Source organism: Rhinopithecus roxellana, chromosome 5 (genome assembly GCF_007565055.1).
Source record: "Rhinopithecus roxellana isolate Shanxi Qingling chromosome 5, ASM756505v1, whole genome shotgun sequence".
NCBI classification, from domain to species: domain Eukaryota; kingdom Metazoa; phylum Chordata; class Mammalia; order Primates; family Cercopithecidae; genus Rhinopithecus; species Rhinopithecus roxellana.
Window position 1 is genome coordinate 43,898,769 of NC_044553.1, and position 13,338 is coordinate 43,912,106.

Sequence of the window (13,338 nt, forward strand, 5' to 3'; positions counted from 1 at the left end):
TGTAAATAATAACATGGAAGCCAGTTACTTCCATTTAATTCAATATTTTACCTTATATTCCATCTTACCTATTATATTCTAATGACACTATTTTCCTAGGCATATTCTTAGATGGTTAGCACTGTACCTTACCATCATATTAAAAAAGGAAATACTGAGAATTAAGAAAATGTGAAGAGTATCAAACTAAATATGTAAAGAGCATCAAATTAAATATTTTGATTTACTAAGAGTTGAAAACAATTCTAAATTTTTGTTAATAACACGTGTGCTATAATATGAACAGTTATCAATAATAATTCTTTTTTATTACTCTCCAATCTTAACATATTTGTATAGGGGGAAGGAGGTAGGATCCAAATGATCTGGGAAGTAAACAGAACTTGAGCTAAATGCCACTGCTTACCATCTGTAAATTCAAACATTTACAGTGTTCCTTGTAATTACTAGTAGACTTTTTTTCTTCTTCTTTTGAGAGATGGATCTCACTATGTTGCCCAGCTGGAATCAAACTCCTGGGCTCAAGTGATCCTTCTGCCTCAGTCTCCTGCGTAGCTGAAACTACAGAGGCAGGCCACTGAGCCTGGCTTTCTAGTACAGGGTTATTTTTTTAAAATAAAAAAAAAAAAAGAGGAACTCATGAGTTAAAATAATGTTTCCTCTCAGCACAGAAAAGAAAACTAACCAAATTTTGTAGTCCATGATAATAGCTTCTATATACCCTTTTAATTCCAGTAAGGAAAGTTTCCTGTACTAGAAAGCCAGTATTAGACCAACAGCACAAACATCACCTCACAGCTTACAGCTGTCCCTCCTCATTGCCATTACCCATGTTTCACTTTCCGTGGCTTCTGTTACCCACGTACAGCACAGTAAGATATTTTAAGAGAGACAGACTACATTCATATAACTTTTATTACAGTATATTGTTACTATAATTATTATATTATTGTTGCTAATTATGTTACTGTGTGTAATTTATAAAGAAGCCTTTATTATATGTATGTATGCATAGGAAAAAAAGTACAGTACACATAGAGCTTAATACTATCCACAGTTTCAGGCATTCACTGGGGGTCTTGGAATATATACCCCAGCAGATAAGGGGGACTACTGTATTTCAAAATGTAGTCTTCCCAGTGTGGCGATTCCTTAAGGATCTAGAACTAGAAATACTATTTGACCCAGCCATCCCATTACTGGGTATATACCCAAAGGATTATAAATCATGGTGCTATAAAGACACATGCACACGTATGTTTATTGCAGCACTATTCACAATAACAAAGACTTGGAACCAACCCAAATGTCCATCAATGACAGACTGGATTAAGAAAATGTGGCACATATACACCATGGAATGCTATGCAACCATAAAACAGAATGAGTTCGTGTTCTTTGTAGGGACATGGATGTAGCTGAAAATACACACATATATATATATATATATTTTCCTACCCATCTATCTGCAGCTTTCCTTCATGCAATCACAGACTGTATGTGTCACTAGCTGTAATCCCCAGAAAATATCCTCAGATTTCTAATAGTCATTTCTTTAACCTAGGAGTAATTACTATTAGAGTTTACAAATTTAAGATGGTATCACAAAAACAAAGTTTTGTTAGAAGAGTACATTGGGAAGTTGGGAAGCTCCGAAATTATATGCAAAAACTTGTATACACAACTATATTTCCTCAGAGAAATAAGTCTAAGATTTTGTTTGATTACTAAAACACGTGAACCAAAATAAGTTATTTTTAAATGAGATTTAAAAGCTCTTTATTCTTTCTCTTCCAACAAGCAGACTGTTTTTGGTTTATTTATCTATTAAATGTAAGAGGAGAGAAAATATTACAGTATAAGGTCTTTTGATAGCCTCTACATCTGTCTACAACTTATACCAGATCATAATGTTGATAATTATAAATCTTTAGTTCCTGAATTCTGTTTTAGAGTTTCTCATTTATAAAAAGGGATTTCTGCCATCTATTTGATTTATCTGTATTTATTTCTGTACTTACAGTTTTGTGTATCATAGGAAGGGAAAAGTGAATTCATAGCTCACAAATAAAAAGAAAAAAAAATACTACTCTTCTTCCTATTAGCTCTCCATAAAAGTAACAGCAATACAGAAATAAATCTAAGAAACGTTTTTTATTACAATATAGTAAAAATATAATGTTAAAACCTAATATTTAAAAATCCCTTACCTGGTTAGCTGACAGTATATAATTATCAAAATTCATTAAGCAATTCTCTAAAAATAGTTGAATTGTATTGTGTATAAATTATACCTCAAGAAAACTGAGGTCAAAAACCTCCTTTAACTGTATTTTCTTCATAATCTTGATTACATATAAATAAAAACTTTACTTTCTAAGAAACATAAAAGGAACAATTTCTTTAACAATTTTAAGACACTGGACTAGAGACTGATGATACAATAACAAAGGCAAGCAGCCTGCCCTAGAGCTTATGGTTGGTTGCGGAGAGTGTTTGAGGGAGAGAGGGGCCAGCAGAGAATGAATGCCCAATAAATATTTGCTAAATCAATGAATACATATTCATAAATAATTAACACAAGATAAAAATCAATGGTGACACATACAGAGTTTGTGGTTGCATGAAGGAAAGCTGCAGACAAATGAGGTAGAAGCCAGCTAACAATTAGGAGTTCACTGCAGTTAGAAGGTTCTTACTGCTTCACTTCCCAGCAAAGCAAAGAGTAACTGAAGATACAGAAGAATTTTCAAGAGAATAAAAGGAGTTGAAGGAGTTGAAAAGTAGTTAGAAATTTGATATGGAAAGGTATTATATTTTCCAGAAAATCTGAACTTCATTCTACCAATGTTAGGAAAGGACTTTAGGCCAAAGAATGACCTGCCCAGATTTGCCTACAGTAAAAGAAAGGAGGAACTGGAAAAAAGAGGGAAAACTGTAGGCAGAAGACCAGTTATGATGTTATCATAATAGTCTAACTAGTCCTACCATTATCATTTAGTGTCAATACATTTATGTAAAATTTATAATGAAGTAGATCTTTTTAAAATTCAGTACTCTGTCTTACCTACTGCATAAGAAACAGATTTTTATACCAGCTTTCTTTTTCCTTGGAAATTTAAAAAATCATCCCTCAAAGCCTAAGTGAAATTTACAGAAAATCTTCCCTTACTTCTTGTTTAAAGATTTCATCTTTACCTCCTCTGTACTTTCATAGTCGTTTATCACATTAAGCTAGGTAAATTTATTTCCCCTTCTAAATTGTGAAAATTACAATCAAGGACTCCCCCAATCCTAATAATGACAACTTAGAAATTAATAGCTGTCATTACTTGAACATCTCCTAAGTGCAAATTGTTATTAAGCACTTTAATACAGTTTTTCTAATAATCACAGTAACTTTCTTTTCAAGAAACGCAATCTGAGAGTCAGATTAAGTAACTTGTTCGAAGTTCCACACATACACAGTGAAGCTTGGATTCAAATCCAGACTTGTTTGATTCTTCACCCCCAGCTTGCCATACTTCTTAGCAAATTTTATCAAATACCTTCCTAGTAGGTACATAATGAAATACACGAACCTGGTTGAAATAAAACTCTGCTACAAAAAAGAGATACTACTTATGTATGTTAACTTAATTCTCTTTTATGTAAAAAAAATGCTTCTTATACATCATTTTGAGGAATAATAGCAGTATTATAGAGTAATTTCTGTGTATTTTTTCAGATAATTTCTATTACTACCTAAAAGCTATAAGCAAATAAGGTACAATAATTTAAACAACTGAACCTAAAAAATGCTGCTTAAAAAAATTAAAAATGACACATTTAATGATGCTTTTCTTTGAAAGGATCTTACTCCAACAATACTTCAACTGCTTCAAGATTTTTGAACACCTTCTTTTGAGATTTTATTTAGGACCTTTTATAATTAAAACAAATGATGACTATCATCTGCAGTTTGTAATGTGCTAGGTGATATAATACAAAGATCCCCTTCTTTTCAAGAAGATAATGCAAACATAAATAAATACAATAAAAGGCAAAATAGGGCCAGGCACAGTGGCTCACGCCTGTAATCCAAAACTTTGGGAGGCCGAGGCAGGTGGATCACCTGGGTAAGAGATGACAGAGCAAGACTCTGTCTCTTAAAAAAAGAAAAAGGCAAAATAGATGAATAGTATACAATTATTCAAAGAAAGTAATGGTTGTCTTGATCAGACACTTGAAAAAAGAAGGTAAACTGAGAGGAAAGAACAGGGCATTCTGGGAACTAACAAGGAATACAGAAAAGTCACTGTAGAAAACAAACATGCGGCCTGGCGCAGCGGCGGAAGAGGGGTGGGGAATCCCATCTCTACAAAAAAAAACAAAAAAATTATCTGGGCATGGTAGTGCATGCCTGTAAGTCCCAGCTACTTGAGATGCTGAGGTAGGAGGATCACCTGAGCCCAGAAGGTTGAGGCTGCAGTGAACTGTGATGGAGCCACTGCACTCCAGCCCGGGTTGGAATGAGACCCTTTCTCAAAAAAAAAAAAAAGGAAAAAGAAAGAAAATTAATCTGGTGAAGATTAACCAACTTACAGGGATGGATTGGGGCAGGTATGAGACCAGAGGGAAAAAGACCAATTGAGAGGCTACAGAGTTAGTACGGGATAGGAATTAAAGGTTCTCATGCTTTGGAGAAAATTAGGCTTCTGTATATATAAACCTCAAGGTTCTAACAAGAATCAACAATGCAGAGAAGAGTCTGCCATTCAGTGGGATGCACCTAATGCAATGAGGGAAGCAAGGGTACCACTAAAGTTGAGAAAAAGATAAAAAGACCTACCAAACCCTAAGAGTGGCAAAGGAAGCTTTTAGTTCCATATGACACTAACAGCTGTGTGTGATGACAATGAACAAAAATTTCTTGTACACTGCAAAATAATTAGAAGAGTATATTGTGAATGTTCCCATCACAAAGAAATGATGGGCATGGTGGCACACACCTATATAGCTACTCAGGAGGGTAACGCAGGAGGATCACTTGAGCCCAGGAGTTTGAGGGTGCAGTGAGCTTTGACTGCACCACCTAGCACTCTGGGGTGACAGAGTGAGACCCCATCTCAAAAAAAATAAAAAGAAGAAATGAAGAAATAATAAATATTGGAAGTGATGGTTATTCTGGGTTTATTACATATTGTATGCTTGTAACAAAATATCATGTGTACTCCACAAGTATGAGCTAGTCTCTATAAAAATTTTTAAATTAATTAATTTCACATGGCTGTCAGGAAAATTAAACAAATTAAGTTTTAAAAAGTGAGTGACACCAATGTCAAATACTCTAAAGAAGTCACAGAGGAGTAAGAATGTAAAACAGTGAGTAAATATGGTGATATGTTCATAACAGATAATCTTTAAAAGGGGAATGTTAGCTGGTAGGTGGGGGCAATACTCACAGGGTAAATGAATCACAATAAAGTTGGTAGCAAATACTTTTTACAAGTGTTAATAGTAAAAAGGAAGACAAGAAATGAGGAAAATAAGCAGTTGGGACAAATTGTCCTCTTCCAAAAAATTTTTTAAATACCTGAAAATGTTTGTAAACAGAAGGACCCATATAGAGAAAAAGAGATGAAGATCCAATTTAACTGAATATGGTCGGTGAACTGGGGGAGAAAGGACAGTTAATGGGGAAGTGGGACATGTTAGATTTTTAAGATTAATATCTGATTGAAGGTAACAGGACAAATATGTGGGGTTGAAAGAGTTAATTTTAGGAAAAATAAAAAGGATGACCTACAACTGACTAATTAATAGGCCAGGTTAACAACTGAAAAACTAAAATAAAATCTTTAGGGTACTGAAGAAGGATTAAACAAATGTTGAAGGTAAAAATAAAGAGGTCTTTTAAAAGAAAAAATAAGACCTAATCAGAATTAAAGTTTTTGAAATCAGAGTTGATTAAATCAAGGACCGTTTGATAGTCTAGAAGTGAGCACAGAGAAAGTTCAAAAGGGAAGAGGTTCAAATCTTACCTTGGCCTTTATGCCAAGTGAGCAGGACTAAAAATGTAAAAGATTCTAGGACAAAAAGCCGCAATCAGAACAGATGGTCCTGACAGTGGGGTTGACACAAAATTAGATGGGTGCTACTAGGCTGCAAAAAGGAGTCAAAGCCCTGAACATCATGGGGTAATGGAAATCCAAAAGGAACGCACAGTTTATAGGAAGAGATTTAAATGGTACTGTAGTTTCAAGAAAAAAAAAAAAAAGACAGTATATGAACTTAAAAGTTGATGTGAAATTCTGGCACTAAAGCAGCAAGATACCATGAGGTCAGGCCAATCATCAAGATGTGGAAAAACTGAGAGAAGTGCGGAAGCCACCAAGAACGGTAGGAGAATCCTCGAAAGCAGTAGTTGATAATGACCAGCAAGTAACAGAGAAGTCATGTGTAATCTGCAAGAAAGTCACTTGCAATACATTGATCCTGATTTTAAAAAAAAATTGAGGCCAGGCGCGGTGGCTCAAGCCTGTAATCCCAGCACTTTGGGAGGCCGAGACGGGCGGATCACGAGGTCAGGAGTCCCGAGACCATCCTGGCTAACACGGTGAAACCCCGTCTCTACTAAAAAAAAAAAAAATACAAAAAGCTAGCCGGGTGAGGTGGCTGGTGCCTGTAGTCCCAGCTGCTCGGGAGGCTGAGGCAGGAGAATGGCATAAACCCGGGAGGCGGAGCTTGCAGTGAGCTGAGATCCAGCCACTGCACTCCAGCCCGGGCGACAGAGCGAGACTCCGTCTCAAAAAAAAAAAAAAAGAAAAAAAAATTGAACAAACTTACTTTGAATAAGCAAACTCTCAGATTTATATCGAAACAATTTTTGCCTACTTAAAAAAAAATACAAACCCATTCTGAAGGAATAAAGTATTCCCCCAGTGAGATCTAAATGAAAGTAATGCAGACTCTGAAGGCTTTTCCTAACATAGTGTAAATGGTAAGTACTCAAATAATCTAAGTTGAATGAATTAATGAAAAAGAATTCCAAAAGTGGCATCATGACTGGAACAGTGCCTCATTTTCACTGAATGGATGCAAGTATAGATGGCCTGACAGACGGATAAAAAGACAGTTGGAATACAGAAAGAGAAACAGACTCCACTGAAAATCTTAAAGTCTCTCAAAGTGACTGCTTTAAAGAGGATGATACTCATGATTTTACAAATATTCATCTAGTAAATATATTTAAAAATTTCAAATTCTGTTGGAAAATAAACACCAATAGGGCAATAAAAACTTCCATGGAAAAACTAATTCCCAGCCGGGTGCAATGGCTCATGCCTGCAATCCCAGCACTTTGGGAGGCCAAGGCGGGCAGATTACTTGAGGTCAGGAGCTTGAGACCAGCCTAGCCAACATGGTGAAACCCTGTCTCTACTAAAAATCCAAAAATTAGCCAGGCATGGTGGCACACACCTGTTGTCCCAGCTGCTCAGGAGGCTGAGACAGGAGAATTGCTTGAACCCAGGAGGCGGAGGTTTCAGTGAGCTGAGATGATGCCACCGCATTCCAGCCTGGGCAACAGAGCGAGACTCCATCTCAAAAAAGTGAAAAAGAAAAACTATTTCTCTAACAAACCTATTCCAATTTCATTATCTTAATTTTTCTTACAATTTTAGTACCATAATTTCTAGTTACTATGCTGAGAAATAGGACCAGGCAACATCCTAAAAGTTCCTTATTGTTAGATCCTTTCAGCTCCTTGAAGAGGAGCTTCTAATAGGCTCCTTGGCTTCTAACAGGATAACTGTGTTTTCAAAACAGAAACTTGCTGAACTATAATTTTCATTGGTAATTTACACATTTAATTCATCTTACCTCATCATATGATTTACATAGGCTTTGCTACAGCTAGTGTTGTATCTGCAAAAACTACAGTGGACGTACGTAGGAAAGTGGTTTGCAAAATCTTTTATTTCGGAACAACACTCAATGCACTTGTGAATGCCCCGACGATACCTTAGGGAGACATAAAAAAATGATAAAAATATATTTTAAAACAAAAATAATAAGGAAGAGCCTTATTAATGTTCTGTTAACTAAAGTACAAGTTTTTATACTTAAGTTTAAATTATATTGTATATCAGGAATAAAAGATTACCTTAAATTCCTCAATGCTGTATTGACTTTACTTTTTTTATTGCTACTAGCCAATGTGCTTTGTTTCTTTTGCATATTAGAGATTTTTGGTTTGTATTTAGATTTACTTCCATTAGGCTTACTTGTATTAGGTTTACTTGCGTTGGATTTGATTGTATTAGGTTTACTTGTATTAAATTTTGCAGGATTTTTAGCAGTTATATTTTTAGTCCTTGGAGGTGAGAGCTGAAGGGTAGAAGCACTTGCACTAATGGAAGGTGTAGGTGAAGCTCCTGATTGCAGAGGTCCAACTGAAGCTCGAATAGTAACCTACAAAAATAAAGAGAAGATTTGCTTTAAAAGATTAATCATTACATTAATATTAAAATATCACGGTACCAAAAATAGTTAAAAATCAAGAATTTTGAAAAAAGCACATATAAACTATAATCAGGTAAGTCTCCCATTTATTCTAGATGTTCAAACCATTAAATGATATTAAACTTGATATTAAGTTGTAATATTACATTTTGTATTGCTATCAGTTATATGTTAACACAGTTATCAGTGAATAATTAGGAGTTAATACAAATTATATGAATATACAAAGAGCACATTCCATAGCTATTTTTATGCCCTGACTTAACTTTAAGAAATTCACATAGAGCTCAAAATTTAAATCTCAAGCCTGAAAAATAATTCTAGAAAGGCCTAAATTACCCTTTAACAACTATAAAAGAAACAGATCTACAGTAAATGTGATCTCCTCTTTCCAGGGGCTCAGTGCCCAAGATTTATGCTTATAAATGTTACAGGAGGAGTTATATCAATTTATTATACTGCGTAGAGGGCTAAATAATATTTAGAATTTTCTTAAAGTAAACTAATACAAAGTTCATCATTTAGTATTCAGAATGAGAAAATGTTTAATTTTATCTGTTGGTTGACAATGAAAAACACAGTGCCTACCAACATTCTGGTTAATCATTTGACTATACCCTCCTGTATTTGAGGAACAGTCAATAAGGAAGTCCTATGACATACATGTGCTTGGGTAACATATAATAGCACTGGACCAGGAATCAAAAGGCCTTCCTAGCCATGTGACCTTGAACAAGGAACTTATCCTCTCTATGCTTCTTCACATCTATAACATGGGGTAATACCTGCCTTATTAACCTCAGTGGATTATGGTATGAATTAGACAATAAAATGTATGAAAAAGTACACTGAAAGTCTAATTCTAAGGTGCTATAAAAACATTTAGTATCATTATCATTAATATTATTATTATTATTAAGGGAAAAAATGAGAGAGGACTGCACTGCTTACATTAGTGTTCTGCATGTCTAGTCCCAACATGGAATGAATGGATTGCAGGGAAGGATGCTGGATAGCTTCTCTTGCTATCATGTCTTCAGAGCATGGCTTTATATTGTTTTAGTTAATTCAAATAACAGACATACCCACATTCAAAGGTAAGTACCCAAAGCCAAAAATAAATGTTTTGGGGATTATTCACTTTGGATTATCCATGCCTCTGTTTCCCTCCACTGGAGCAAATATTCAAGAGCTGACTGTATATAAAGAAGTCAGAGAAAACAGATGTATATAAGGCAAAAAGGGAAAAGTAAATTACAATCATCAGTATGCAGTCAGACATGTGTTTGCTCACTTAAAACACAATGCTATCCAGCAGAACTTGCTTCTCAGAGTAAACTCAGTAATAACAACTACAACAAACATCTGAGAACCTATGGCACTCTAGGCACTATACCAGATGCTGGGGACACAAAGATAAATAAAACATGATTCCTGATCTCAAGCATCTTATAGTTTAGCAACTAAAGTCAACATATACACTTTCAACTGAAAGCTCAAAAAAAGCCTATAAAATATTGAAACAACCCACTGACCCAAGAAAAGTTAATTGAGTTGTACTTTTTAGAAAGGACTACTACTCTAACCCAACAGCTATCACTGAACTGAAAACAATGGTTAGAAGTTTTTCCTTCTACGCATAAAATTAAACCCTAAAATTAAAGTCTGAGCAAAAATCTGAAGTCATTTAAAAATATATTCAATAGATAAAGATGGGCAAGAGTTAATTTCCATTATCATACAAAATGTTAAAATACAATATATTTTAACTCACTTTTGTTCCAGGAGGCAATCCTTCCAGTTGTTTAGGTTTTATAAATGTTCGATGGTGTTGAGTCTTATGATCCATTTTCTCCTTGCATGTCAAAAACTGCAGTCTGCATTTTGTACAACGATGTATTCCTTTTTTCTGTTTAGAAAAGAAAACAGAAAAAGGGGGAAAAATAATTTCAACAACTACAAATCCTGTGTCCTGAAACTGATCTGGCTTAATTTTAATGATACCTAAATAATGTAAAAACTTGCAGTTTAACATCTCCTATCATAAATAATATCAAAATGCCTCATTTTTTAAAAGTTATTACATTAGTATTTGGGTTCCAAAAGTGTTTCCTACTATGTAGGAACTGTACATGAAAGTTCTATCAACAGGTTCTAATAAAACTTCTATTAAGTGTGGTGAGAAATCTCAATTATAAACTTGAAGTAAACACATGATACTGTGAAAATGAGATGTACTACGTTTTTATCCTAGAAAAAGTAAATTATTTCTAGTTTTTGCTATTTCTAGTTGGTTGACAAGTTGGTAAAATAAATTAAACTCTCTAAAACCAAATAAATCTAACCAGACATTTCAAAGAAGTTTATAGAAATGGTTATATAAACCAATGCTATCCAATAATATCTCCTATGATAAAGAAATATTCTAGAGCTGTACTGTCAAACACAGTAGCCACTAGCCACATGTGGTTATTGAGCACCTGAAATGTAGCTACTGTGACTAAGGAAGTACATTTTTAATACTATTTAATTTTAATTAATTTAAATCTAAAAAGCCGTATGTGGCTAGTAGCTACTACATTAGACAATGTGGATGAAGAGGCATAAAACAGAACAACTGAACTTACTGATTGAGAACCCCTTGACTGAATCCCTCCTCAAACCCAGTCCTGTCATTATTCTACAGATGGGAAATGGGACCCGAAAAAATTCTAAGGCATTTCCCCATAGCTAGTTAGTGACATTACCAGACCCCTGATCCAGTGTTCCTTCTATTACAGATTATCAACTGCAACTTTTACCCTCATTAATACATTTTATATATTATATATATATTATACATATATATATAGGATATAGAGAAACCACTCCTTTGTAGTTATATGTAGTTTTACATATATACACACATATATACACACACACATAATTATACAACATATAATTATAAAGTAATGCCTTCTCTAAAGCTGTATCTCTGCCAGATACATCACCATGTCCATTAAATACAACTAATTGTTTGTTTATTTATTTATTTATTTAACTTTTAAACTCAGGGAACATGTGCAGGATGTACAGGTTTGTTACACAGGTTTGATAACACAGGTAAACGTGTAACCTGGAGGCTTTTTGTATAGATTATTTCACCATCCAGGTATTCATTAGTTATTTTTCCTGATTCTCTCTCTCCTCCCACCCTCTGCCCTCTGGTAGGCCAAAGTATGTGTTGTTCCCCTCTACGTGTCTTGTGTTCTCATCATTTAGCTCCCACTTATAAATGAGAAAACGTGGTATTTGTTTTTCTGTTCCTGCATTAGTTTGCTAAGGATAATGGCCTCCAGCTCCATCCATGTCCCTGCAAAGGACATGATCTCATTCCTTTTTATGGCTGCACAGTAGTCCATGGTGTATATGTACCACATTTTTTCATCCAGTCCACCATTGATGGGCATATAGATTGATTGCATGTCATTGCTATTGTGAATAGTGCTAAAAAGAACATATGTGTGCATGTGTCTTAACAGAACGATTTACATTCTTTTGGGTATATGTGCAGCAATGGGATTGCTGGGTGGAATGGTATTTCTGTCTCTAGGTCTTCAAGGAATCACCACACTGTCTTCCACAATGGTTAATTTACACTCCCAGCAACAGTATAAAAGCACTCCTTTTCTCCACAACCTTGCCAGCATCTATTATGTTTTGATCTTTTAACGATAGCCATTCTGACAGGTGTGAGATGGTATCTCACTGTGGTTTTGATTTGCATTCCTCTAATGATCAGTGATGTTGAGTTTTCTTTTCATATCATTGTTGACCACATGTATGTCTTCTTTTGAGAGTGTCTGTTCATATCCTTTGCCCACTTTCTAATGGGGTTGGTTTCTTGTAAATCTGTTTAAGTTCCTTATAGATGCTAGATATTAGACCTTTGTCAGATGCATAGTTTGCAAAAATGTTCTCCCATTCTGTAAGTTGTCTACTTACTTTTGCTGTGCACAAGCTCTTTAATTAGATCCCATTTGTCAATTTTTGCTTTTGTTGCAATTGCTTTTGGCTTTTGTTGCAATTGCTTTGCCCATGTCTATGTCCTGAATGGTATTGCCTAGGTTTCTTCTAGGGTTTTTAGAGTTTTAGGTTTTACATTTAAGTCTTTAATCCATCTTGGGTTAATTTTGGCATATGATGTAAGGAAGGGGTCCAGTTTCAATATTCTGCCTATGGCCAGCCAGTTTTCCAAGGACCATTTATTGAATAGGGAATCATTGCTTGTGTTTGTCAGGTTTGTTGAAGATCAGATGGTTGCAGGTGTGTGGTTTCATTTCTGGGTTCACTATTCTATTCCACTGTTCTATGGGTCTGTTATTGTATCAGTACCAAGCTGTTTTGGTTACTATAGCCCTGTAGTATAGCTTGAAATCAGGTAGCGTGATGCCTCCAGCTTTGTTCTTTTTGCTTAGGATTGCCTTGGCTATTCGGGCTCTTTTTGGTTCCGTATGAATTTTGAAATGGTTTTTCCTAGTTCTGTGAAGCATATCCATGGTAGTTTAATGGGAATAGCACTGAATCTATAAATTACTTTGGGCAGTATGGCCATTTTCATGATATTGATTCTTCCTATCCATGAGCATGGAATGTTTTTCCATTTGTTTGTGTCATCTCTGATTTCTTTGAGCAGTGATTTGTATGATAATTGTCATGGCAGGGATCATTCCCTTTCCTTGTTAACTGTATTCCTAGGTATTTCATTCTTTTTCTGGCAATTGTGAATGGGAGTTCATTCATGATTTGGCTCTTGGCTTGCCTGTTATTGGTATATAGAAGCGCTAGTGATTT

The 13,338-nt window shown here is 34.9% G+C and overlaps 1 protein-coding gene across 9 annotated transcripts in view; it reads right to left on the bottom strand.

Moving 5' to 3' along the window:
* ZNF280D (zinc finger protein 280D) overlaps positions 1–13,338 on the bottom strand; it is a 98,741-nt gene that overhangs the window by 28,840 nt on the left and 56,563 nt on the right. For all 9 annotated transcript variants that reach the window (XR_004057316.1, XM_010374274.2, XM_010374276.2 and 6 more), the window contains 3 exons: positions 10,280–10,414; positions 8,147–8,454; positions 7,864–8,004 (listed from right to left, as the gene is read on the bottom strand). Coding sequence is in view for 8 of the 9 variants with exons in the window: in XM_010374274.2 (XP_010372576.2) it covers positions 7,864–8,004; positions 8,147–8,454; positions 10,280–10,414 (584 nt within the window). In the remaining variant the exon portion in view is untranslated. The remainder of the gene's footprint in view (positions 1–7,863; positions 8,005–8,146; positions 8,455–10,279; positions 10,415–13,338) is intronic.